Source organism: Tinamus guttatus, unplaced genomic scaffold, assembly GCF_059628265.1.
Source record: "Tinamus guttatus ecotype Peru unplaced genomic scaffold, ASM5962826v1 Tinamus_guttatus_pri_ptg000083l, whole genome shotgun sequence".
Lineage (NCBI taxonomy): Eukaryota > Metazoa > Chordata > Aves > Tinamiformes > Tinamidae > Tinamus > Tinamus guttatus.
The window spans coordinates 327,324-355,104 of record NW_028288617.1 but is presented as its reverse complement, the minus strand read 5'-3'; the positions used below and the strand labels follow the sequence as shown (position 1 = coordinate 355,104).

Sequence of the window (27,781 nt, the reverse complement as noted above, 5' to 3'; positions counted from 1 at the left end):
TATGCTTTGTGCCATATATTACTGGAAGAATTTACAGTATATATGGAGTTCAACAACTCAATATATATATAGTATTAGAGTTGCTGTAATTGCTTTTGTTATTTTTATTAATAGCAATAAAGTAACTGTGACATTCTTTTAGGGAAATACAATGGACAAAAAAACAATTCTAGAAGAGCTTCTTTTAAAGAAGTCACAACAGAAGAAAAAAATTTCACCAACAAATTACAAAGAACGTTTGTTTGTTCTGACAACAGCAAACCTTTCTTATTATGAATATGACAAAGAGGTAAGAAGTCATTTTCTTAAGCACACTATTAGAAGATTTTCCAAAGTCTTGTTATTCTTCTGCTTCTCTTCTGTGAGACTTGATTAGATACTACATATTAGAACAATAGATGTATTTTGTTTCAAGTAGAATTAAAAAATTATAGGGTACCAAATCCTAGTTTCAGTTCAGGAAGGCAGTCAGCCTCAAGCTTAAGAGTGTTTGTATGCAGCCCAGCTTTATCATTACACTTACTGTTGAGCATCTGTTTGTGTCCTTCCAAAGACAACAGAACTTAAGCAGGTAATAAAAATTAGGCATATGGTTAAGCATGGGCTCAAATAGGGATGTCTTCCCTGTTCATGCCTCCCCTGAACTGGTGAAAATAACTGTCTTAAGCAGTTATTCATGAAAGGCATAATTAGTTCATATTTTTATTCCTTGACTGCACAAAGCAGATGGTTAGACTATTTTGGTTTCCTAGAAAATGACTGTGTATCACAGAAGAATAGCTTTTCATTCAAAAGATCTATGGTCATGCAAATACATGTTCCAGGCAATTTGCTATAAAGTTTTTGCTCCTGTTAAAACATTTGAACTCCTCCTATGAGTTTCTTTAGGAAATTACATGGAAGCTTAGTAAGAATAAGCTCCATTACCTTAACAAAATCATGAATAAACAACAAGGCTCTTATTTTGCACTTAAGGTGCTTTCCTCTTAATTCTCCTTTCTCCTTTTGCTACTAGACTCCTTCTGCTTTGTAATACTGCAGTAGCAGCAGGTCTTTCTCAGATGTAGAGCTGTGTCTTGTGATTCTTGTGACTAACTTAAAAAGGTACTTGCTCCGTACACTGGATGCATTTGAGGCACTAAGGAGGTTTTGTAATATGTTTTTCATTAATTTTAGCAAGTCTGAAACTCAACTTTACCTAGGTTGAGACACCAAATTGCACAGAGCAACAAAATACTGAAATACTTTATATTCAAAATTAATCTTGTCTGTGTTTTTTTTCCCCTAGAAAAGAGGAAGCAAAAAGGGCTCAATTGATATTAAGAAAATCCGATGTGTTGAAACAGTGAATCTTGAGGAATCGGCACCTCCTGCAAGGCAGTATCCATTTCAGGTTAGCCATGAAATCCATTACATGCAGGTTTCTTGTGAAATAATCCGGTCATTGTAAAGTCTCTACAGATTGCATAGATCATTACCGTCTTGGATGTTGATACTGTTAATGCTGAGTGTTGCTGAAGAGTGCCTTAATTCACAACCTTGCAATAACTGCCATGCCTGAGAGCAGCTTCAAGAGAGGCTTAGGATTCCACTGCCTCCCTAATCCTAGGTGTCATTCCCGTCTTCCTTTGCCTTCTCCCTCCTCCAGTTTTGTGGCATTAAATGGCATGTTTATATTAAATTAGCATATTCCTCTCAGGAGCACATAATTTGCTTAAGTGGGGGAAAAAAAAATGTGTACTATTGTTATGGGGTGGAGGAGTCTATTCTGGGAAATAGTGCCTCTAAAGCGGACTTCAGGATCATGATAGCGGAACATGAATTCCCAGCGGGATGCTGAAGCCAAAAGAGCTAATGGTATCCTTGGACATGGAAGCAGACACGTATTGAGCGAAATCAGAAAGGCTATGTTGCCTTTGTTTTGACACTACTGTGAGCATCAGGAGGATATTGTGTCTAGTTCTGGTGACTATAATTCAAGAAAGATGTTGTAAACTGAGGAGAGGTCAGAGGAGAGCCTGGAGAATGACTAACAGGAAACATGACCCAAAAAGAAATGCTCACAAAGCTCTATCCATTTAGCTAAGAGGGAATACGCATTTAATAATGAGTCCTCTTCAGAGAAACAAACATAAGTAATAAAATGGCATTTGAAATCCAGTGCAGATAACTGAAAAGCAGTGCCCATGAGGACAGTCCTACCCTTCATTAATACAGACACATACATACATACATACATAACATATTATATATATAAAATAAACACAGATTATATATATATATATAAAATGCACACAGATAAATACATGTGTGTGTGTGTGTATAAAATAGTCTCTGAATTTATTGTTACCGCTCAGGATGAGAAACTGGATTAAAAGAGAGAGTTCATTGAAAAAGTCAGCTCAGTGCTAAGCAGTGATTAGAAAAGCTAAGCAGATGTTAGTAATTATTAGGTTGGGCATTAAAAGGAGCTCGTAAAAGATTGGTTCAAACCAAACAAAAGGAGCTTGTTGTTCATCATGTGTAGCTAAGCTCTAGGACTGCTTTGTGCAGGATGGTGTAGATGCTAATTATTTCACTTAAAAGGCAGCTGAACTAATTCATAGGAAAAAAAAAAGCCATGAATTTGGATTCCCCCTGATCACTATACAGCTGTTCTGCGCTTATACTCCGCATCAGCATTTGTTATTGGCTATGTCAGAGAGTATCCTGGCCTGGGTGAGCACATAGTCTTGTTCTGTAAGAGCAAAAGGCTAGAACTTGAATCAAGAGAAATTGCAAGAGAAAAGTTTATATGAGGGCTATAGGGTCTTTTGTGCATATGAGACAGGTATATAGAAATATACCATGCTGCTCCTTGTTTCTGTAGTTTTCAAGGATAAAGCCTTTTGGTTGATCTAGTGTGTATAAGGTTTTTATTTATAGGAAGTGGCAGTACAGTAAGTGATCTCAGAGAAATCTTACTAAGAATGTGTTTCATGTCCGTAGACCTGCAGAGCCTGTTTCTTTGGCTCCCATCCCTTAGTCCTTTCCCCTCCTACACAGTACCAGGCTTTTGGGCAGTATGCTCTCACCTTGCTGTCTTTCCCCATATCTTCTAGATTGTGTACAAGGATGGCCTACTCTATGTCTATGCGGCTAGTGAACAGAGTCGGAACAAATGGCTGGCAGCTTTGCATAAAGGTAACATTATTCCTCTGTGTACCAAGAAATTCAAATTATATTAGGGGAGATAAGCAAATGCTTCTGCTCCCTCATTTTACTGCAATATTTTGCCATCTGTTTTTAGTTTCATTTCTACTTCAGCACCATCTAGTTGAAATGCATGGTCTTTCAAGAATTGTCTAGAAATTTTAAAGACTGAAAAATTCAGTGAGAAATGGGCCAAAATAAAGCCTATTTTTGTATTTTTATGGACATTTTTAGTCCTCATCCTATCCTCAGTCTTTGCCAACAATAGAGCACAACCATTTCTAGTTTGGTTAGCGTTGCTGTATAGAATCATAGAATCATAGAATGCTCAAGGTTGGAAGGGACCTCTAGAGGTCATCTAGTCCAACCCCCCTGCACACGCAGGGTCACCTAGAGCACGTGGCACAGGACTGCATCCAAGCGGGTTTTGAAGATCTCCAGAGAAGGAGACTCCACAACCTCTCTGGGCAGCCTGTTCCAGCGCTCTGTCACCCTCACTGTTAAGAAATTTTTCCTTAAGTTCATGTGGAACTTTTGGTGCTTCAGTTTGTGGCCATTACCTCTAGTTCTGTCGATGACCACCAGGGAAAAGAGGCCAGCACAATCCTCCTCACTCCCTCCCTTGAGGTACTTATAGACACGGATCAGGTCTCCTCTCAGCCTTCTCTTCTCCAGGCTGAACAGGCCCAGCTCCCTCAGCCTCTCCTCATAGGGCAGATGTTCCAGGCCCCTGAACAATCTTGTAGCCCTGCGCTGGACTCTCTCCAGCAGCTCCACATCCCTCTTGTACCGTGGAGCACAGAACTGGGGGCTGAAGTCTGTAAGTCTGTAGAAACAAAAATATAAAATCTGTAGAAAACCTGCCGAAGTTGTTTCCATTTATTTGACTAGACTTGGCAGTGGGCTGTGAACAAAAACCCCTCAAAGTTCCCCTGTAAGTCTATGTATGAGCTACCCATATGTGACTCTCCCTTTGCCTGCGCAGAAGTGGGGGTAGGTCTGTTAATTAGCAGTGCTGCAGAGGATGTGGGCCAGAAAGCAGAACAGGAAGGATTCAGCAAGCTCAGCAAGCTAATCACATTGATCCTTCTAGAATAACCAAGGAGATTTATTCAAGAAATCTTCGAAGGAGTGTTTGGTGCTACAGAAAGAAATTTTTTAATGAATTGCTGAAAATAAGATAAAGTGATGTATTTTTGTAGTGTTCATGAGGTACGCAATAGCACAAACGTTCTAACCGCTTACAAAACTTTTAGAAAGTCTGTAGCAAGTGCTTTTAACCAAGAGGTGTACCAGTCCTTGGGCTGCTTTCTCACATGTCCAGAAAACTGGTATTTAGCAGGGCTCACCTCAGCAGAACTGAAAACAATCAGTTTTCAAAGTCTCATTCTACACATTCAATGATTTTTTCTAGGCCCAAATCTACTCTTATGGCTTGCAGATCTCTTATAACTAGTACAGTGATACCACTGAGCCATTTCTCTAGAGTAGAGGAGTGGTTCTAATATGAAATAAATGTTTATGTGAAGTGAAGTTCCCTTTTGGTATGCTTAAATAAGTATATATTTCACCAGATAAGCATTGCTTTGTGTTTGCTGTATGAGTACTGAGTATCTATTCAAATACTATTATTGAATATCATTTTCTTACACTGGATAGTACTAGAAAGCAGCCTGCTTATTTTTTTTGTATATGAATATGTTTTCTTTTCATAAAATTTATTACCACCAAAGTGAAATCTTTATAAGTTACACAATTTTCGATCATAGCTTGTGTATCCTTCTTAGGCTGTTGGGTATTTGACTATACTGTCCCTAATTTCTGACTCGCCATGTTTCTTTCTCACAGAATCAAGTAGCTGGGGTAGACATGGATTTCAGACCTAGGTTTCTTCCTAGAATAGAAAAAAAAGATGTGTCCAGGAAGTGTGGCTAGAGTTATGAGTTGATAAGTGCTCCTGGCTCCCAAGGTTTAGTGCAGCAGTCTCTGTTAATCATAAGGAGCATTCCAGTTGTGCAGCCTTTCATGTTCTCTTTGCTTTCTGTGTGGTTTCCAGAAATTAAAGACAATTCTGATTTACTAAACAAGTATCACAAAGGATTCTACACCAATGGAAAGTTTCTTTGCTGCAACCAGACGTGTAAAACAGCCCCTGGATGCACAATCTGGGAGAAATGTAAGACGCTTTCTTATTTCTGCTTGGTTAGTCTCACTGATGTTTTCTACAGCATTGCCAAATCCATGTGGATGGTTAAGTCATGTGAATATAAAAGTTTATTTACCAATGACTTTTGACATATGTGTTAAACTCTCTTAACATCATAGCAGCTGTACATTGTAGTTTATAGTACAATTTGGGGAAATAATGCACTAAATGATATATAATGTGTTTTGCCCACTAAATGAACCAATGGTACATTTTGCTCCGTATTTTTGAGATTTCTGGATAAATTGTAGCTCTATACTGTAAGACACTTCTAATGATAAAAAATCCAAATAGCTGGATAGATCAAAACTCAGCACAAGAATGTTAATGAATGAGTACAAAACAACCCATTTCCACAAGTAAAATAGTGCTAGGCAAATTTTATTCATATATGGTTATATTTATATATAACAGGTATTTTTCTAAATAATGCACCATTTCTTTCTCAAAATATTTTTTCTAATACATTCTGGAATTTTGAAATGAGAGGAAGTAAGTTACAGTAGGAACAGCTGACTCAGGATGGTAGATATATTTTTTTTAACTTTATAAACTGAGCACTGCTGGGAAATAAACATTGCTGAAGAAAATTTGCAAATCACTTTTTTCCTTACAACTGATAGTCCTGGGAAGCAATTGTTTAAGAAGCACCAAGATCTGTTTTAGCTCTAAATAATGATCTCTGCATTTCCTGCCAAGGCAGCATTTGGGAAGGAAAAAAAAAAATAAAAAGTAAAACATAGAATGGAAATTGAACCATAAATGATTAGAAGTTACATCCTCAGCAGTCTGGCAGGAGAACGCAAAGTAACTAAGAATGCAGACTCCAGGAGTCTGCTAAGATGACAGATTAAAGTAGAGCTTCTTCTTAAACTTTAAACTTTTTATTTATTTATTTATCTTGCTTTTCTTTTATATTGTTGAAGGAAAAAAAAAGATAACCTTCAGCACATATGATTTTTATTCTTCCTCATGCCTGCATGCATGCTTAACAGTAAAAGCCCACATTTGAAAAAGGGAACAGCAGCTTATGAAAATTTGGGCTTTGGTCTTTTAGAGCTTGATTATTTAGAGGTGTAGAACATTGATAAATCTGCTGATTTCAGTCATGATTGAAACTATGTCTTAAGCACTGATAGTCACAATCAACCATGTAGAAGCACAAAATAAAGGACATATTCAAAAATGTAGGTGTGACCCGTTAGGAACCTATTTTATTTCTCTGATACTACCTCCATAATATAGCATTTGCTTTTGAAAAAAGAAATTAATGACAATTATTAATGCTTATGTTAATTATTATGTTAATAATGTTTCACGAGTATAGAACACTAAGTAATGTGTAGAGTTTGTCAGCTGATTTGTAACAGTAATTTGAATAGGCTCACATAGCCTCCAACCACTTGTTTCATAGGCAAATAAGGCCGTGACACCCCAGCCTGTTGCAAAGACAAGGAAATGTCTCACTGACAGCTATGATGATAAGCAAAACAACAATTAAAAAGATAATTTTGGTACACTGGATGCTTCATTTCTGTTTGAGATAATAAGGAATGCAGCATGTAGTGTTGTGTCTATCCCAAATCATTCCTGAGCTCCCAAGGTTGCTAACAGAGGTGCAGGGAGGACAGGGAGACTGTGTAAGGAAGACTCCAGAGGGCCTCTGTCCTTTAACCCCTGTTTAATTGGAAACTATATATCTTAAACTCTGCTTCATAGATTGCCAGCGTCCACAAAACTATCATAAAAGCCAAAATCAAAAATGAAGTATTCCTACATTTTCTTTTGTATACAATCAAGTAAGCTAACAAAACTGAGAAAAATCACTCGAAGTTCCTCTAACTTTTATTTTGGCATAGATGAAAGTGGTGGTTGGTGGGATTTAAAAAGACATTGAGATAATGCTTGAATTACTCAAAGGCTGGAAAATACAGAACTGAAAGATGGCTGTGCAAAAGGGAGATGAAGTTGATTGTAAAGATGCTTCATGTTTATAATGCTGTTGCTGCCACTATGTAGATTTGTGAGAAAGCTTTGAGGGGGAAAGCCTTATTAAACTTGTGTTTTCTTTTTTATTTCTCTCCTTCTTCTAGATGTGGGTCTACATTGTACAACCAAGTCTGTGAAACCGCTGCCTCCCATCCCTCAGACCCTGGTAGGTGAGACGTTCTTGGTATCTGCCTACATGAAAAGACTCAGTCCCCGGGACCCATGTCCTTGATGAGGAAGAGCAGGAGTTGGCAGTGATAATGAAAAAAAAGCAAGGCTGGAAGACTTGCTGCTGTATTTATCTTCTTGTCTGTCCCCTCTTGTAGAAATGTGACAGCAATAGTGATGTCTCAGACCTTAGTTTCACTGTCAATATACATAAATGAGAAGTTGACAATGACAAAACAGTAAAAGACAACAAAGCGTTCTAAGTCATGATGTATATACAAATCATTACTGTAGCCCCAAATTAAACCACATTGGTTTTAAAAAAATGAGACTTTAAAAACTCTATTTTCCTGCTTTCTTTTGAATGGAAAAGTTCTGTTCTTCGCATCTTTAGGATACATTCTGGACACATCTCCTATCTTTTCTCTCTTAATCACAAAATAACATAAAAAAAAAGAAAAGAAAAAAAAGCTAGCCTTCTAAAGTATACAGTTGACATGAAAGTCAGGGCTTTAAGATACATGCCTGCTGTCAAGAGACAGAAGATAAAATCAAGAGAGCTGTAAAAAGGAACTTTAAAACTAATAATAAGACCTTGAAAGAGGCTATGATTAGAGGCTATGATTGTGATATGACTCTTCTGACATTTTCTTTCTGCTAATGAAATTTCAAAATAACAATGTTGTGAACACACAGCAGTATGACTTGTTTTGAATATTGTGGTCTGTCTTGCCCGGCTTCCATCAAGAAATGCTTTGTCTATTTGGAGAGATTATCAGTTATGTAAATCTGCTGCTCAACAAGCTGGCTTCTGCTAGGCCTTTATGATTTGTTTTGATTATCTGCCTGAATTCTGAGAAGGTATTTTGAAAGGGAAATTTGAAAAACATGAACATGGGGAACAAGAACAAGTTCCATAAATGGGGATATAATAACTGCTAAATCTGGCCAGAACAGCTTGACTTCATTTCTCAGTGATAACCTTTTCTCAGTTTCTAAGCGCACTTCAGTGCCTTATTTTTAGCTGCTGACTTACCTATGTATAGATTGGTGTCACCAAGCTTCAGTGCTAGGCATGTAGTCTAAGTTAGTTATGTACGCTTTCTCAGGAATCAGTTATTAGAGATAGGCTTCTGCAGAATGGCACATTTCACCTGAAGACCAGGGTCAAAGATAGGTGAGATTAATGCCATAGTTACATAACTGCACTTCCTTAACCTGGTAGAAGGAAATTTTGACATCAAGGAATGATCATGATATATACAGGCTTAGCAGAGAAGCACCCATTTTAGCCAATAAAGCATGCTGAAGTAAGGGAACAATTTACAACCACTGTAGTTTTTTGGGTTTAGTGACTATCAGAAACAGATGGCTAATGCTTGTTTTGTTTATTGGTAACATTACCCTTAATAAAGAAAATATCAGGAAGAGTTATATTAAAATACTGTGATGGGATCTTTTGATATAACATCACATGACGTGACATCATCACATTTAGCTATAATAAAACACAATTTAGTCATGTGGTGTCTAAAGTTCATGAGTTTTAACTATCCATTAAATTGTATTACTTCCAGATAGGTCATAGTATTTTGATATGAGTCTTGTTTACTAGCTAGTCCTGGTTTTGAAAGCTTGCTATTTCAACAGTCAGTCTCCACTCAGAGTGTATTCTGCTGGTAAATAATGGGACTTGGCTCTGGTGTCACCTCTCTCAAAAAATGGGCAACAGTTTCAGGAATGTGTTTCTAAACTGGTGGAGGAAAAAGTGTTTGGCTATGTACAGCTTCTTAGCCTAGCTTAATTGCCTAATATTATTATGCACATTAAAGATACAAATGGTTGTGTGCATGTCACACGTTATTTCTTGCTATAGCTTGCACTGCATCTCCCTTTCATTTTATTTCAAAAAGCAGAAGCGTAGAAGCCTACCCCGGGTGCTATCACCAGACAAGTCAGACCTGAAGGTAGCTTTGGCCCAGTACAATTACGAACCCACAGCAAAATCAACTATTCGGCTTGTTAAAAGCAATAAATATTTTATACTGAAAGAAGAAAATTCTGACTGGTGGCGAGTAAAGGATTTGGAAGGGTAAGTTTGCACTACATGAATTCCGTAATCTTGATCATCTACATACTGCATCTTCACAGACAATCCGGCAAGCAGCCCTGGTGCTTTTTTTTTGTTCCATTTTTATTACCATCCTGTCTGCTACATAAGATTCACAACAGTCTCTTATACGCTAGCTGAAATAGTCTCCAATGGCCTTAATTTTGGTGTATGCCTGAGGACGGATTTGTATATTCAGTAGCTATCTATTTTTTAGGTTGGATGAATAAAAAGACAAAATCTCTCTTCACAAATGTTGCCTCTCTTTATGCACGGATCATCCTTAGACCACACTGTCACTATTTTAATAGCAGCGGCAGCTCAGGATATAGGTGAAAACAGGAATCACTTCTCATTTTAGCGAATCACCAGATTTACCAGTATCTTTTTGCAGATACAAAGCACTCCCATCCTGCACAGGATAGAAGAGATAAATTATTCTCCTAAAGGCCCACAAGTAGAAGAATCCCCTTCAACAATTTTAAATAAGATATTTTTCATTATCTCCAGCTGGGGCAGAAAAGAGAGTTTCTTTTCTACTCATTAAATAAGAAGCAACTTTAGGAATAATCTGTAGACAAAGGCAGAGCAACAAACAGGAGCTGTCTGAAACAGATAAGCTCCCTTACCCATTTCATAAAGGATACTAGCTGAGCTTGATTACATGTACTTGATAGAAATGGAAAAGGGGAAAAATCTGAGCTAGGAGGTGTCCAGAGTGATTTGAAACAGAGTGAAATTACTTGATCCGCTCATAATTCATTAAGTTTACATCTGCAAGTATATAAACAAAAAAAGAAATCTTAACTTTATCTGTATCAAGGCAACTGTATCTTACAACCCACAGAATCAGCATACTGGTCTGGGTGAAGAAAGCAGCATGCAATCCCAGGAGGTTTAAGATAGTAATATATTATTCATCTGAGATGCTATGCTCTTAAATGCATGCATTGCCGTGTATATGGCTATGTATAAGCTCATGAGGCAGGCAGTTCTTCTCATAGAGCCCAAGTAGAGAGTTTTTAGATGAATGAAGGAGTGACATCAAGAGAAATGGAAATATTTATAGTTCTTTTCTTTGACTTCAGAAAGTGACACTTTTGCTGTATTGGTTCTGAGAACACAAATCACACATGCATCACAATAAAAACTTCTGCTTGAAAATCTTGTTTTCTGGGATGTAGTAGGAGCAAAAAGCAGGCAGTATCTTGTTTCAGATATCAAACACTCTCAGTTCTCTCCTGATGCCTGTGTTGAAGAAGCTTTATTTTTCTGCTTCTCTCCATATTCAAATACAGAATTTATTCCCTGTATTTATTTTTCTGATGGGCACAGTATATAACTCACTCCAATACAGCAACAGATACTTCTTGGCCCCATACTCCAGGGCCAATGTGCCATGGTGACAGCATCCTTAAGTGATAGTTGTCTGTATTCAGTTAAAACAGCTTCTCAGTTGCATCTGACACTCTGTCTGAAAGTGCTGAACCTCTCTATTGGATTTCTGAAGTCTGTATTTGACCTTGGACACTTTGCTGGCACCCCTTAGTCACTGGCATCCTCCATCATAACAACTGAGGTGGCATGTAATGATATTGTCAAACAGCTGCACCAGTCTTCCATATGATGAAGTCAATCACTGAGGAAGAAGGCATTTCAATGACGAGTGGAAACACTACTTCATTAAAGTGCAATTTTCTAAAACAAGTTACGTCTGCACAGTATGTGAAAAACAGAAATGTTTTAACTGTGAACATTTCTGTTAGTGGCTTCTATAACATGCTTCTGATAATCCCATTTCCTGTGTTAAGTGACCAAATTTAAGATGCAATCGCATACAACAGCTGAATTGTGAACTACTTATTTTGCAGGAATGAAGGTTTCGTACCAAGCTCTTACTTGAGAAAGTTATCTCTGAGTGATGATGAGCCAAGGTAAAACAATATGCAGCCATCCATTGCTCGAATGTTCTTCTTACCTTCTAAGAAAGATTTGGCAATATTGCTGTATATTTTTACTTTTTATGCCTTGCTTAATAACTTCCTGAGCACACTGTGTAGAGTTTCTTGAAAGGTGCAGAATTAAATACAACTTTCTCTTTGTGATTAATACATTAATGTGAGAAGCATCAGTGTAAAATCCTGGTTTCATTTAAATCAATAGGAATTTGTCCCAGATTTCAATGGGACTGAGATTTCACTCAGTGTGATTTCAGCCTGAAAATACCAGCTTTGCTAACATTCATAGGCATTTCTGTGTGTGTGAGTATTCTAACAGAGAGTGCAGTGAGTCTAGGTCTGTCCAAGTGACATATCCCTCTTCTTTAGTTAGATAGCATAACTTTGTAAGTGTTAAGCATTGGCCTAAGTGTTTGCATGAAAATTTCACATAAGAGATATTTTTTTCACAGTAAACAGTGCTGAATAAGATTCAATTTTCGTTAAAAAAAAATACTTATGGTACCTATAGAAGCCAGCATAAGCTAGAATCACTATTATTTTTTCTCTGCAAGACCTCCTTTTCTGCTTTTTTAAAATGATTTATCTATTTTTTTTTCTTGCTAGTAACATTTATTTGAGAAATTTTAGGGTTGTGCAGTTTTGGAAATTTTCCCATCTCATTTTTGAAGAAGTAGATGCCATCTCTTCATAAGTCGCTAAAGACATATGTGGTTTCATTGCCTGCATACACAGAGAATATTTTGTTTTCCAGCCCAGTGTATAGTGCTACTGGAGGAGAGAGGCTTCGTAAGTGTTAATCAAGTCATAAAAAAACAAGCATACAAGCAAACCAACAGATATTTAAATATATCCTCAACTTTTTAAGTACTTATCTTGGGTCATGATAAAATAACAAAAACTCAAATAATACATGTATATGTATATGTGCATGTATATGTATATACTATGAATTTTAACCTGAGAAAAAATGATTTTCATTACTGTTTTTTTCACAACTTTAGCATAATATTTCATCCTTATAGGGAAAACTGTAGTGCCAGCGAGAATTCAACAGTGGAAGAGCAGAGCATTGCTAAGCATGAGTGAGTATGTAGAATATGCATTACTAAGAACCACTGTACATGTATATTATACCCACATGTATATTTATATATGTATATATACATATACCTACATGTACATGTACATTATATCTACATTTACAAAGATGATTAAGGGACTGGAGCATCCATCTTATGAGTAAAGACTAATTGAGCTGGGCCTGTTTAATCTGGAGAAGAGAAGACTGAGAGGGGGTTTGATCAACATGTTCAAGTACCTGAGGGGTGATTGTAGGGAGGATGGGGCCAAACTCTTCTTGGTGGTGGCTGGTGACAGGATGAGGGGTAACGAGTGTAAGTTCAAACACAGGCAGTTCCACTTCCATATGAGGAAGAACTTCTTTCCTGTGAGGGTGACAGGGCCCTGGAACAAGCTGCCCAGAGAGGCTGTGGAGTCTCCTTCTCTGGAGATCTTCAAAACCCACCTGGACGCCACCCTGTGCCACGTGCTCTAGGTGTCCCTGCTGGAGCAGGGGGGTTGGACTAGATGATCTCTAGAGGTCCCTTCCAACCTCAGCCATTCTGGGATTCTGTGATGCATGGCCTTGTCATTCGTTTTAAGGTCATCCACAACACACTACCCACAGATTCCAAAGGCTAGAATATATTCATTTTCAGGTAATTCATTCATTTACAGGTAATAAAAGGCATTTAAGCCAATCAGTCTTGTACCCTACCAAAGGGATGAATCATAAGAGGGTAGTTAGAGGAGAATTATGCAGCTCACACAGCTTTTAGGGAGACAATCATGTCATGGTCAGTAAGAGACAGAGTGAACCATTTCCAGTATGGCTGGAATCCCTAAAGATCTGCAGTATTCTTCTCTAGGGAGTTACAGTAGAAAGTCAGAATTATAGGGTGGGCTCTATTAGGGAACTAGATATGTCAGGGTAAAGCATATGGGGACTGGTCATTTTTCTTTTATCCCATGGCTTAAAAACACTCTTGTAGGAAAAAGCCCCAGCTCTACCCTCTGACTTTTACAACCAGTTTTGAAAAAAAATGTACTTCATGTTTTGCCTTGTTCAGAAATCATTCTGTCAATATTTCTCCCTGCAGTTGGTATGCGGGTAATATCTCCCGTGCCCAGTCTGAGCAACTGCTTCGTCAGAAGGTTCTGCGTATCCTTTTTCAGTTGTATATGAACAACTTTGGAAATACTTCTGTCTGTTGTCTTTGCAGTACTGTGTAGCTAGAGGATGCTGATGTTCTTCAAATAGCTCTAGTGTTATAAACACAGTGCTTGAAACTCTTGCACTAACTTCGCAACAATAAACTGACCTCCAAATGTATCTGGATGGATTTAGGACTCTTACACACAGATGAACAAATGGTGCACCTTTAGAATAGCCTCATCTCAGAGCAAAGCCACACACACCACATCCCCACAAAGCTCTGCTTATGAGATTCCCAGTGTGGCTTTTTCTAGAGTTCAGACTAGAGGAATTCTCTATGTGTTTTTCAGAACATGTTTGAGTAAAAGGAATTCCCTAAGACAAGCAAACACGGTGCTATCCTTGCCAAATGTTGCTTGGATGCAGCTGACTAGCAGCAAGGACAGGTGGCACTAGGTCCTTGAAGGAGATGACTGCACAAGGACGGGTCCATGTACCTTTCCAGGATAGTCAACTGAGCCATGCTTTGGGTTTGAGTGTACAGTGCGAAGAAGTTATTATTTTGTCCCCTTGTGGCTTGCTGCTCTCTCACAGCCTGTGGAATTGGCACCTAGTGGCTAACGAATTCACAGCCACTATCCCTTTGGGAGCTCAGCATCATTTCCATTACTGCTATATCACAGGTTCAGGAATAAAACACTAAGTGTGGTGGATCACTGGAGAGAAGCAGTCAAATGGAGGAGTAACCCTTCTATGTCCTCTTCCCAAGAGGTGCTAGATACTTCTGAATCTTCTGAATACAATTAATTTTAAGGGGACATGAAGTTTCCTTCGACCCTGACCTGTATGTGAGTTTTTAAATGTCTACTTTCCTCCCCAGGCCAGCTATTTCTAGCACATGAAAGATGTAATTGTTAAACTAATTCTAAAAGACATTTCCATCCCAGTATGGTAAACCACTAAGATAAATAAAAGTAGATAATGGAAGTTAGGGCTGGAATACAAATAAAATAGAGAACAGAAAAAAAAATCTCTCTAATTATTAAGTCAAACATAAATACTCTGGGAATAGGAAATAGCATCAGTCTATTATGTGGTGGATAGAGCTCTTTCCCAGATGGGATGTGTGTGGCAGTGCCTGGGTAATAAAGCACCCCACCTTGGGGGGAATGGGAGGAAGGAGCAGATGTTAACAACTCCTTTCCATCACCCCACAATAAATCACTATTGGTGCACCAAAACAAAATTTCAGACTATTGGCTTCATGTTGGGGTACAATTTACTGAATTTTAAGCATCTGTAGTGGGATAACTCAACCAGTTACCTAGACTCCCTTTTAAGCAAGAGAAATAAATATTTTTATAGCATTCTTTATCTTGTCCCAATGTCATCCTTTAAAAGAGGTCAGGTGAGTCATGACTTGCTTCTTTAACCATTTAGAGAGCTTAGATCAGTAACTCAGATGTGGGCATTACAATGTTGAAATCTGAAGTTCATTGAAATGAATCCCAACTTCATTGTTTCTTGTAACATTTTGTCTGTCTTCATTAGGGGAAAGAAGGTGCTTTTATGGTTCGGAAATCTAGCCAAGCAGGAATGTATACTGTGTCCGTATTCAGCAAGGTTCCCGAGTGAGTGTCCAAAGGATGTATATCATTTTTATGAGCATGCTGTGGGTGTGTTACTTCTGCTATCGGTCAACAACAAAGATGCTCAAGATGAACCTCAAGCACATTCAGATCACATGAGCTATGTGAACTCCTACATAATATAAACTACTGTCTCTTTGAGTGGGGCAATGAAGGCCCAGAATTGTCTCCTCTAAAAACACAGGCATTTAACTGAGACACATAATCTAGGAAAACAGCAGACACTCCAGAGGGAGAAAGAAGGGCAGGGCGCAGGAAAGGGAAGGGAAAGGAAAGGAAGGGAAGGCAAGGCAAGGCATGGCAAGGCAAGGGAAGAAGGAAATGTTACTTCCAGGAGCAGACTACAGCTACTTCTAATTGTGAGCTTCTTACTCAGAAATGTTCAAAATAAGATGGAGAACTATTGAAAGGGTCCAGAAATATGTAACATATTTTCATATAACAAAGTATACGAAAAGCTTTTGCTTTGGATGTGAGCCTGTTGGGAATCTATATTCATTAGTCGAGGTGTTAAGATTGGAAAAGGAGGAGTGAGGGAAAGTTAACAGTCTCCTGGTCACATTTACTATTCATGGAGTGTTATTTGGCCAGTTGAAGTGCTGCCGTTCATTCAGCAACTTAACTAGTCTATTAATGCACAGACTGGAGGGCACTTTTGCAAGGTTCTGACATGTACTGCAATTTTTGGTATTTTTCAGAAGTAAAAAAGGAGCAATCAAACATTACCATGTGCACAAAACCACTGAAAACAAGTATTATCTCACTGAAAAATACTGTTTTGAATCAATTTCCAAGCTTGTTCACTACCACCAGCACAACTCAGCCGGTAATCCTCTGCACTTTTTATACTTGATTGGCTTTGGCTTAGACTGCTGGGCTTCTTAGAGTTATGGTGAATCTCTTCCAAAACTTCCTATACTGAATACTTGACATACTAAAACTTAATCTTTTGGGATAATTTCAGGGGAGCCTGATCTGCCATTTTCACAATTATTTGCTTTGTTTTATTGTACCTCTGATATTATAATATCCCTTCTTGAAATACCTTTGCTAGACTAGCATTTAAATACAGGATATTTTCAGTCTCAGGAAGTTATGTAGCTATGAATTTTTTCACTCACTACATAGTTGGAATGAGTATAATGGGAAATCTCTGTGTTTTCTTTATTTCAAAAGACTCATTTATACATTATGATCTGTAGCATGTTCTCTTTGTAGGTATGGTGACAAGGCTCCGGCATGCAGTGTCTACCCAAGCAAATAAGGTCCCAGCCACAGCCTCATTAGGAAATGGTATGAAGATGACTTTCCTTTCAAAGTTGGTGGCAGTCTTGGCCACCAGGAAAACAATAACCAGGAAATTAATAATAGAAGCTTCCAGAAACTTTGAACTCTTTGTGTGGTGGCCATTTCAATTCTCCATGCAAGAGCCGGTGCAGAGACTCCTTTCACGCAAGATGTTTGGGTCCTCTCCTCTCCTCTCCCTCTCTTCTCCTCTCCTCTCCTCTCCTCTCCTCTCCTCTCCTCTCCTCTCCTCTCCTCTCCTCTCCTCTCCTCTCCTCTCCTCTCCTCTCCTCTCCTCGTGCCAGAAGAGCACTGAGGATTAAACATTCTGAGAAATGTGCTATCTCTCCCTAACAGTGCAGCTAACCTACCTCTAGGGCAAGGTGAATATGAAGGCACTGGCAGATTTGATCTCTTCCATCCAAGTCCTTTTTGCCTCAAGAGTCCTTATATGCTCCCTTCCCCAGCATGTCTACATCATGGCCATTCTTTCCTTTACCATATTACCTGACACAACAACACTTGTTTTTCTGTCCCTTACCTAAAAAATTATTATCATTTGATGCATAAATATTACTCAGAACTGTTTATGAGGCTACAAGCAAGCAAGGAGCACTATATATATATTCCTACAAGTATATATATATAGAGTCTCCTGTTGTAACTCAAACACAAAGCTGAGCAACTAGTATCTTGCTTGCATCCTTTGGGGGATTGGCTAGATGATCTCTAAAGGTCCCTTCCAACTTTAAGGATTCTATGATTCTATGATCCTGTTACTCTACAGAAAAAAAAAAAAAAAAAAAAAAAAAAAAAAGGCAAGCATGTGGGGGATACTGTGCCTACCTTTGTCCATTTTTCTGATAAAGGGATTTTTTCTTTTTATCCCATTAGGAGTTTGGGAGCTGAAACGAGAAGAAATTGTATTGTTGAGAGAACTAGGGAGCGGTCAGTTTGGAGTGGTGCATCTTGGAAAGTGGAAGGGACAATATGATGTGGCTGTAAAGATGATCAAGGAGGGAGCAATGTCAGAAGATGAATTCATAGAAGAAGCTCAGACCATGATGTAAGCTATGACATTTATTAATTATTTGGAAACAGTGATCTCTCCAAAGATTTACCAGAAATATATAGCAAGCATAGATAACAGAATTAGAATTGTCCCTTAAGAATATCATTAATTAGCATTAAATACCTTAGGGACAGACTAAATAGGCATCCACATAGGATATTTAAAGAGATAGCATAAAACTTGACAAAGATTTATGGATTCACCTACAAAAGGTTTTCAATTAACATCTTTTTCACAACTTTAGAGTTTCTGCATATGTCACTTACTTAAAATTATGCTTCATTATTTAAAAGTGCAATTTTATAGGAATGGGTAGAAAACCACTCCTGTCAGAAGCAGGTGGGAATGAAATACAGATAAGTAACTGTGAAATGCCAGAAATATGAATATTCGACTTCAGTTTTTAGTCTCTGATGCACTTCTAGTAAAATTCTGAGATTAAAAAATGAAGCACTTGAATTCAAGAACACTTTGGATATTTTGCTGTGAAGTTTCATTAGACATCCTTAAGGTGTAAGCTCTACTCGACCAACTTAACTCTGTTCTTTCACTACAGTAAAATTGCATATTTGCACTAATATATACATCCCGTTTCAGATTTTGACTGCAAAGTTGTCATTGTCATCAATGCTTACTTTTCTTTTGATTGTCATCAATACTGAGTTCTATAGCAATGAGCTGAGGAAGACTCTTCTTGAAAAGGAACATTTTCAAGTCTACAATGGGACTGCGTACAGTCTCAAGCATTTTTTTTCAGCTTGCTATATTAGTATTTTAAGATCAAAACTTAAATAAATGTGCAGCAATATATATTCTTTTTTTTTCCCCCCCAGGAAACTTAATCATCCCAAGCTTGTTAGACTGTACGGTGTATGCTCAAAATCGTATCCCATCTACCTAGTAACAGAATACATGCCTAATGGCTGTTTGCTTAGCTACTTAAGGAGTCATGGGAAGGAACTGCAACCTCTTCAGCTTCTGGAAATATGTTATGATATTTGTGATGCTATGGCCTTCCTGGAGAGCTGTCAGTTCATACACAGGGATTTGGTAAGCTGCCCCACTGCATTCAATTTGTGGCAGGCATAAACCTCAAAGATTTATGTGCCACTGCACAGGCATACCCTATTGTAAAATTAATTCACTGAAATAAAATATTCTATCCAAAACAAAGAGGCGCAAAATTAAAACTTGTTGTCACTTAGATTGTTTCAAATCTTCAGGTTGTCTTGCTGACACTTTCAAACATTTGTTTGTCTAGGTAAGTAGATTGTTAAATCCATAACTCACTCATTTTCCCACTCAGATTCAGAAAGCAGGTGTGTCAGACAATTTAGGTAAAAAAAATTCAAGTTGCAAATATAAAATCAGTTTCTGAAAAGTGGCTGTAGGAAAACAGAAACAAACCTGAACTTGACTTCGATTTCAGGAGCATAGACACAAACATCACAAAGATGAATAACCATACTGGCAGAGAGGACAGCCTTAGATAAATGTTCACAAGTGATCATTTACAGAACTAGGTTCATACTGACCTTCCCTAAATCAGACTATTTAAATCATCTTTCATTACTCCACTCTTTGTATAAGGCATTAGTTAAATCAATGTGCATCTGTGTTTCCTGGCCCCTCAGTGTCCTTCGTGAAGCTGAGATACTGGTAAATAATATTTTTTGATCAATGATAGAAAAAAGAAATAAGACAGATAGTTGTCCTTGCTTTTCCAAATTTAAATGCCTCAATCAGAGAATTACATTATTCCTTCAAATGCTACCGGACAGAAATATTTATTAGAAAATGACCAAGACCATACCATAATGTTGCTTGTTCATCTTTGGATTTTTTTCTACTGACCTGTTTTCTTATTTTGTTACTAAAGGCTGCTAGGAACTGCTTGGTTGACAGCAATCTTACTGTGAAAGTATCTGACTTTGGGATGACTAGGTAAGTAAAAGAACTGACAGCCTTCTGAATCTACAGTCAATATACATATAGCTTGTTGGCACTGATTATCTGGTGACTCACTGTTAGAAAAATTAATCCATAACCTATTATTGGCTTCCCACTGGAATAAAGTTACTCTGCTGTCTCAAAAGTTAGTGCACGAAAGCCACTGAGAGATTTCACTACTCATGTTTGTTAAAGAAATTCCAAAATTTGTTTTGTATACAAAATTATATATATAATGCCTGCTGTGAAGATATTCACCTAATACGGGGGCAAACATCTCCATCAACAACCTCATTGTGGAGAAGCTTGAGAGGATGAGCAGCCTAGAGCATATGTCTTCTAAGAGGCTGAGGAAGTAGGGCTTTCTTAGTCTCAAAAAGAGAGGCTAAGAGCGTACTTAAAAGTTGCCTACAGCTTCTTCCAGATGAGAGTCAAATTACTCTTAGCGGTGCCAAATAGTATAACAGGGGACACTGACCACGTATCATAGTTGTAGAGGTTCGGCCTGGAGAGTCAAAAAACCTGTTTCATCGGGAGAGTGGTGCAGCACCGAAACAAGTTACTCAGGGAGATTGTGGAATCACCATCCTTGAAGGCTTTTCAGATTTAATTACAGAGCCACGGCTGACCTGACAAGGTGTTAGGAATAATCTCACTTTGAGCAGGAGGCTGGGTTGGATGATCTTAAAACACCCATTTTTATGATTCTATAATTTTTCTCTTATAAGTTCATAGTAATAATCTGTTCTTTGCTTTGTAGGTATGTTCTAGATGACCTGTATATAAGTTCACTAGGAACTAAGTTCCCAGTGAAGTGGTCAGCACCAGAAGTTTTTCATTATACCAAATATAGCAGCAAATCAGATGTATGGGCCTTTGGTATGTATGGATTTTGACATAAAAATGTGTATGCATATTCATGTAGATATGTATGCTTATGCAATCAGGCTTGGATTTCCTTAGCTTACTAAGCAGAAATGCTAGGAATTCACACACTGGCAACATATAAAAAGCAGTTCATATTCTTGTTTAATATTTTTATCCATCCAAACCCTATCTCTCTTTTTTTTTTTTAATATCTCCCTTGGTTTTCTTTCTGGTACATAGAAACTTGGTCTGCTCACTAGTTTTTTGTATGCATTTAATATGGTGCAACAGAGTAAACTGTTGGAAGTGGAGATGAAACAGGATCTTTGGATGTAGAGGATAAATCTGTGCTGCCCAAGTCAAAACAGCTTTTCTTTTAGTTTCAGAGGTTAGAATGAACTCTGTGCAGGAACAAGCTGCGGGAGAGGATCTAGGAGCTGGGATTGTGTATCTCAGAATAAAAAAGAAGCATTTGCATCTCTTTCAACTCAGAAAATTCAAACATTTGAACTTTTACTTCAGTGATTTTCAGGCGGTGTTTACAAATTTCTGCAGTCTACTTAGTGCATTTGCGAGCCTGCAAAAAGTAACAGGGAAAAAAGGAACATTTTATCAATATGCTTAAATTATGTGCTCATATATATATGAGACTGCTCCTACAGTAGAAAAATTATAGCAGAAACCAGGTTGATGAAAGCTTGACAGTCCACTGTTCTTGTCAAAATCTGGCATTGAGCCATGGTGAATAAAATAGATGAAAGTGTTTACAAATGCTGTTGCTTCTTATCTTAACTTCAGTTAGTCTCTCAGTATCATTAATGGAAGTCTGGCAGAAAGTCAGCTTACTTATGCCCTTTACAAGTTGTTTACAATGTATACCAATTACATCAGAAGCCAGATTTTTTTTTCTGGTGAACATGTTTCTTTTTGGTTTTATGGATGAAATCCTGACTCCAGGTGTTGGTAACTTCAACACTGGCCTTGACTTCAATACCAAAACAAATTTTGGAAAGATTTCTTACTTTTACGCTATCCACTGACACCGTAGAAGGAAGCGGGGAGATGGATCCATCAGTCGTTCATTCGGCTGTTTTTAACTAATGAGTCTTTGGAGGGCTAAAGAGCTGAGCTGTTGTAGTCATATCTCCAAAGCAGATGTCTGAGAGCAAATGGTTGTAACTTTTAATGTTCTGTCAGGAAAGTTGGGATCCAAGTATCATTTTTATTCTGGTCTCGTTGTCATCCTACAGTACTCTCCAGTCTTCAGGCTGGAGGAAAGTCAAAGGTCCAGTAAATTTCTTTTGGGAGCAATTTTTACAGCTAGGGTTACATAAATATTGTGAAATAATAAAATAATCATTTTTTAAATATTTACAATTGACACGATTATCCCAAGTTCATTTAGAATAAAACATTGTTTATTGAAAACCTGTCATTATGAATTAATGATGATTATATTACCCAATGTTTCAATTGGTTGCATATAATCCAGTTTTTCTGATTGCATTTGGAAGTGTTTTGTATGTACATGTCTTATTCACTTTGAAATATCAGTGAAAACTTTCTGACAATTTATTCTATAAAAACATAAATATATACATCTTCCCTTTCCTTTTTTCCTTCCTTCCCACACTCTCTTTCTTTTTCTTTGCATTTGCACCTACACATACACATATAGAGAGATGTTTGTACGTATTTGGTAAAAAATACAGTCAGTGGATAAGCATATCTTAGGTTTTGTCCATTATTGTCCACATTAAGTCCAGCTATACAAGCACCATCTAACTTCACTTCCTACTACACTGGAAGTCATTAAAAGTCATTTTACATTTGAGCAGAGGATCACACTCAAGCTATCTCCATACACTTCTCAGGACAATGTTCTCAATCAGAGTCTGATCAGGTATGTGCTGCAGGAGTGTTCTGGGAAAAAAAAATAAAAGTTCTCTTCTATCTCTCAACTTTTGTATCTTGTCTGCCATTACCATTAATATTTCTGCAGGTGTCTTAATGTGGGAAGTGTTCACTTTGGGAAAACAACCCTATGAGCTGTATGATAACATGCAGGTGATCGAGAAAGTTTCGCAGGGATTCCGGCTTTATAGACCACAACTGGTTTCAGACATCATCTACCAGATAATGTACAACTGCTGGCTCGAGGTTTGTACAGCTGCACCTATAACCTGGATAATAGTAGAAAATACCCCTCATAAATACCATTTATTATATGTAGTACATTCTGTATAGCAGTCTAGTTCCTCATTAGTGATAAGAGGAGAAAGCCCAAGAAATAGGGCATGAAGGAAGATTGGCTCTCTCCTCTTCAGAACCAAATATTTAAACAAGTAACATTAAAATACCCCTCAATATAGTAATAATATTTAGGTGAGATTCTGCTTATCTATTTTTAACTGTTTAAAATTTGGGTATTGAGATACGCTAATTGTCTAGATTCCTAACACTACTACAGTGTTAGACAGAAACCAGTACCTCTCCATGGTTATTTGCCTACTCTTAGCCACCACAGAATAAAAAGATAATCTCTTCTTCCTGTATGGGGATCTTAAACACGTACTAAATACGACTGCTATCTTTTTTGAGGCAGCTAAAAAGGCATGAAATAGCCCAACCCTTAGAGTGGGAAGGGTTTTTTTTTTCTTATTTTTTTAATTTCACAATATCATGAAATTACAATAATGATAGAATTTTTAATACAGTTGTCAGAAGAATGAAAAAGTTAACCTCTATTTGAGGACATGCTTGTTCAAAGAAAGGAAATTAAACTCTCATGACATAAGGAAGATACAAAAAGTAACTCTGATTTTCTTTACCCATAAGTTTCAATGACTCTCTGAATTTCTACATGCTAAAACCAAGAAAAAATAATGCAAATTACAGATCCTGAACAATTGCAGTAATAACTATGCCCATTGTTTTTTGCTTCATTTAGCAACCAGAAAAGCGCCCCAGCTTTTATCAGCTCCTATCATTTTTCGAGGCTCTGAAAGAAGATGACAGGGCTTGAAGAAGACTGTTCATAAACAAATGACTACGTGTAGAGGCTCCATATCACCTGTCTTCTATACGGGACATATCTGAAATCTGCCTGACATTAGTCATCTCTCTTATTCTGTGTTAGCATTCCTCTAATTTAATCAGGGAGTTGGCCAAGAAGAGAAGGGAGAAAGCTTTTTGGATATTCTGGAGGAGATAGCATCTGGAGGGATACTGTATAAGAATATAATTCATTTTGTTAGCATTGTCTTGAAGGATACCGAGGTATACAGTACCTGCGTAAACTTTTTCAGTGCTTCCAAGATGACACTATTTGGCCTTAACTGGAAATGTAAACAGAGAAATATATGCTCTTTAGGTTTTCTGATTATTGTAACTCACCCAAGTGTGTTTTTCCTTTGTAATCACCTGAAGCTGATTTGAAAAAAAAAAATCAGAACCGCTACAAGTAACAGCAATTAATAGTTATAGTCTTGCCTTCAATTACTTAGAAATTATTATCAGTAAATGACCAGTATCCATTTGCATTATATTGCTATTGACTTTGGTTTGGGCCTTTAGGGTATCCTTTTGATTTGGAATTTATTCTGAACTACGTATCTAAAATATTTGCAATTTAATTACATGGATGGTGTTTAATACAGTGTGCTATACCTTGCTGCTAGGCTTAAAAATGAAAAAAAAGTTCTAACCAGAATTCCATAGTCATTAAAATTATCAATGGTAAATTTTGCTCATCTCTGTAATATCTGACAGACAAAAACTTGAAGAGAACTGAAAATATTATTAATATAATGTTCAACTAAATGCCCTACTACTGAGGAGCTGAAATTTAGCTCCTGATGTTAATACTCAATTCTTAAACATAAGCACTTTACTTTCATGAATGCATAGAACTACCCTAAATAATACTAACTTAAATAAATCTATAGATTCCAAATACACCTGAAGCTGCATAGCTACTCTCAGTTTTGGAAAATATAAGAGCAAATGTGAGTGTAAACTTAGATACCCATATATATAAAATATTGTCCTAATATAGGCTTTTTTTTCTTAAATAAAGTACGATCTGAAAAAAAAATTGCTTTCTCTCCTTATTTTTGAGCTAATTATTAAATGTGTGACCTTCCTAAGAGTTCAAGTGATTGCTTTTCACTCCTAACTGATGGAGCTGCCCCAACCCAAGTAGGGGCCCCTTTGCTAAGCAGGGGCCCCTGTTATATCTACACTATATTTATATAAAGTGGGTCTGTGCATGTTTTTGAGGGAAAATGGCATTTGAGGCTGTGCAAATGACTCCAGGGGTCTACATACAATTAGAGGGACCTGAGAGGATGAAGGGAAAGGCAAGGCATAATATGAGCAGGGAAAGAGGCCCTGAGCTAGATGAAGAGCAGAAAATGAATGGGATGTGGGACCCTGGTTGCTGAAGGTGTGAGGTACTGTTGAGGCTAATGCATGGGGCTGATTTTTTAAACATAAATGTATTTTTACTTCTGTTCTTCTAGCACTTTACCTTTTTTAGTGGCTTTACATGCTAACAATCCTGAATTGCTTGATTCTTAGCACAGTTTTTTAGAATTAAGCGCTCTGAAAGGACAGCTTTGTCTTAATGGAAATGTTAATCTTAACAACAGATCTGAAGATGGCTGGCATGTCTAATTACTTTATTGGGTTGCTTCCACTTTTGTTATTCCCCATTTCTCTTACTGACCAATAGGTGGGAAGACCACGTGTAGCTGAATTATTTGTCTTAGAAGTTCATTGGAAACACTAAGGTTGGGGGATGTTATGGCATCAAGGTATGTGGTCCTGAAAGAAAAGCTATTTTCATTTTTTTAGATTCTTGTCTAAGGGACAAGAAACTAACCAGTACCATCTGCCTACCATTCTGAACTGTCTCATTTAGGAGTCTTTTCTCTTAAATTGTCAGTGAGCATAAAGCACTAGGAAATGCTTCTTGAACCCAGAGTCCAGTTATATGTTTTTTACCATATATTGGACTATTTTATACAAAATCTGCCACAGTTTTGAAGGCCTGTAAGTTTAAGAATGCATCATGCTTTTGCAGAACTTCCTTCATGCAAGTCTTAGCCCTTTGCTACTGGCTTTTTTTTGAGAGGAGTGGGATTAAGTAGGCACCTCGTGGCTTTCAATATCCCTGGGGTGTACATAGCATCTGCACTGACATGGTTGCAAGGGACCTCTGGAGATCATATAGCCTAACCTCTTGCTCAGAGTGGGACTATTTCCACACTCAATCAGACCTGCCTTTGCCTGGCCAAGCTCTGAAGTCTTCAAGGGTGCAAATCTTACCGCCTCTCTCACAGCCTGTAACAGGCAACGTGTTCCTAGCAAACATTACCTAGGGAAACTACCTAGACCTTTTTAGATCTAACCTGAACATCCAAGACACAATCCACTGCCCCTCCTGTATAGACTGGCACTACAGAGAAGGGCAACAACAGAGAACTGAGCCAAATTCGAGTAGTTGTAGGCAGCTGCTGGATTCCTCCCTAGTCTCCTCTTCAAATGAAGAGGAGCAGGCCTCAAGCAGGCCTGCTTCCTCTGCATTTCTTCATAGACCATGTGCTAAAGGCCTATAATCATCTTTGAGAAGCCTCTATGCAAACTCGCCTGCTTCTCCACATCTGGGATCCCAAAATATTAATCCATGTTTGTCCTCACTAGTGCCAAGCAGAGAAAGCTAACGACTTCCCTTAATCAGCTGGCTGTGCTCTTCCTAATCAATCCCAGTTTGCAATTTCCTTCACTCATTATGAGAACGTGTGGTTGGCTCGTATTCAGCCTAGTGTCCTTCATAACTCCCAAGGCCTTTCCAGCAAGGCTGTCACTCAGCCACTCTGTTCCCAGCCTGTACCAGTGCATGCGGTTGTTCCACTCCAACAGTAGAATTGTGCACTTCTCCTTGTTGAGCTTCGTGAGGTTTTTTTTTATTGGTCAGAGGTTTATGCACATCCCTCTAGACTGCAGCTCTGCTGTTTGCCACCTCAGCACATCTGTACTTTCCACTGCTGCCATTCCAAGAGCAGCAGGAGCTGAGCAAGATACAATACAGCATCTAAAGTGGCACTAGATGTGTATGCTTAGATATTTAAATTCCACCCCAAGATATCTGATAGTAGCTGTGACAGTGGCTTCTCCACATGACAAAGTCTAATGCCATAATTAAATACCTTGAATGAAAAGCCAGAGCAGGCCAAGCCAACAGCATCTGCTTGAATCTGGCATAATGAACTGGAGAGAAGCACAGCAAAACTCATTTGGCTAATGCTTATATAAGAATTTTTAAGTGCAGAAGCTGACAAACGTCAGGCTGTGAATCTTTTCTACTTACCTTTGCTTGTTGAGATGCTCTGTAGACTTTTTTTATTTTATTTTTTGTAGTGTATAGGGTTTTATTCCTGATAGGCGTAATTTCACCTGCACTGCAATCGTTGGTTTCACTATAGTGTGGTAACCCCCTTTTATGTTGTGTCAAAGGACCTCTTGTATGTCTTTATGCCTTCTGCACTAACAACACATAGCAGAGGGAGGGCTAGACCTTTTTTCAGGCTCTCACTGAATGGCACAAAGAGTTCACATTCTCACAGTTTAGTGACAACATTAAATTTTATACTTAGTTTTTCCACAGTGTGGAGCTTTGACACTTTTTTACAGTTTGACACTGAGAACCTTTTATGACTGATTACAGAGAGGAGCTGAGATTGCGGATTTTCAACCAGTCTTTCTTGTAAATTGCCACACTATTTTGTGAATTTTCAGCCTGAAGTGCATGCTACATTCCTGAGAGTTTGCATAAAATGTATTGGCTGATGAAACCAAAGGCTAGAGACAGATGCAGGAAAATGGTATTGGGTGCAAAAGATATCAAAAAGAGGCTCCAGGACAAATGATAATGACATGGCACCCTATTTTAAAAAATACTGCAGGGGATACATCTTTCCTAAGTAGAAGCATACAGACTAGATGCTCAATGTAGCAGGCAAAATAAGAAAAAAGGGGAAAAGAAACAAACAAAAAAAGAAAAAAGAGAGAGAGAGAAAGGAGAAAAGAGCATCTTCTTCCTTATTTTGCTTTTT

General features: G+C 37.9%; 1 protein-coding gene across 1 annotated transcript; it reads left to right on the top strand.

The window, feature by feature from the left end:
* Positions 1-151: 151 nt before the first annotated feature.
* Positions 152-23,688, top strand: BMX (BMX non-receptor tyrosine kinase). Its single transcript, XM_088520205.1, has 18 exons — positions 152-289; positions 1,289-1,393; positions 3,102-3,183; positions 5,249-5,368; positions 7,492-7,553; positions 9,469-9,647; positions 11,537-11,599; positions 12,649-12,708; positions 13,786-13,840; positions 15,393-15,472; positions 16,189-16,316; positions 16,709-16,783; positions 17,669-17,840; positions 18,680-18,896; positions 19,726-19,790; positions 20,557-20,675; positions 22,666-22,823; positions 23,614-23,688. Exons 1-18 carry the CDS (start codon positions 152-154, stop codon positions 23,686-23,688), a joined length of 1,953 nt encoding a protein of 650 aa, XP_088376331.1.
* Positions 23,689-27,781: the final 4,093 nt, after the last annotated feature.

What these genes read in the sequence shown, in the direction of transcription:
- BMX (XM_088520205.1), top strand. Translation starts at nt 152, where the DNA reads ATGGACAAAAAAACAATTCTAGAAGAGCTTCTTTTAAAGAAGTCACAA. An exon ending in GCTGGCAGCTTTGCATAAAG is followed by an intron (nt 3,184 to 5,248) that starts GTAACATTATTC and finishes TGTGGTTTCCAG; the next exon opens with AAATTAAAGACAATTCTGAT. An exon ending in AGCAACTGCTTCGTCAGAAG is followed by an intron (nt 13,841 to 15,392) that starts GTTCTGCGTATC and finishes TGTCTTCATTAG; the next exon opens with GGGAAAGAAGGTGCTTTTAT.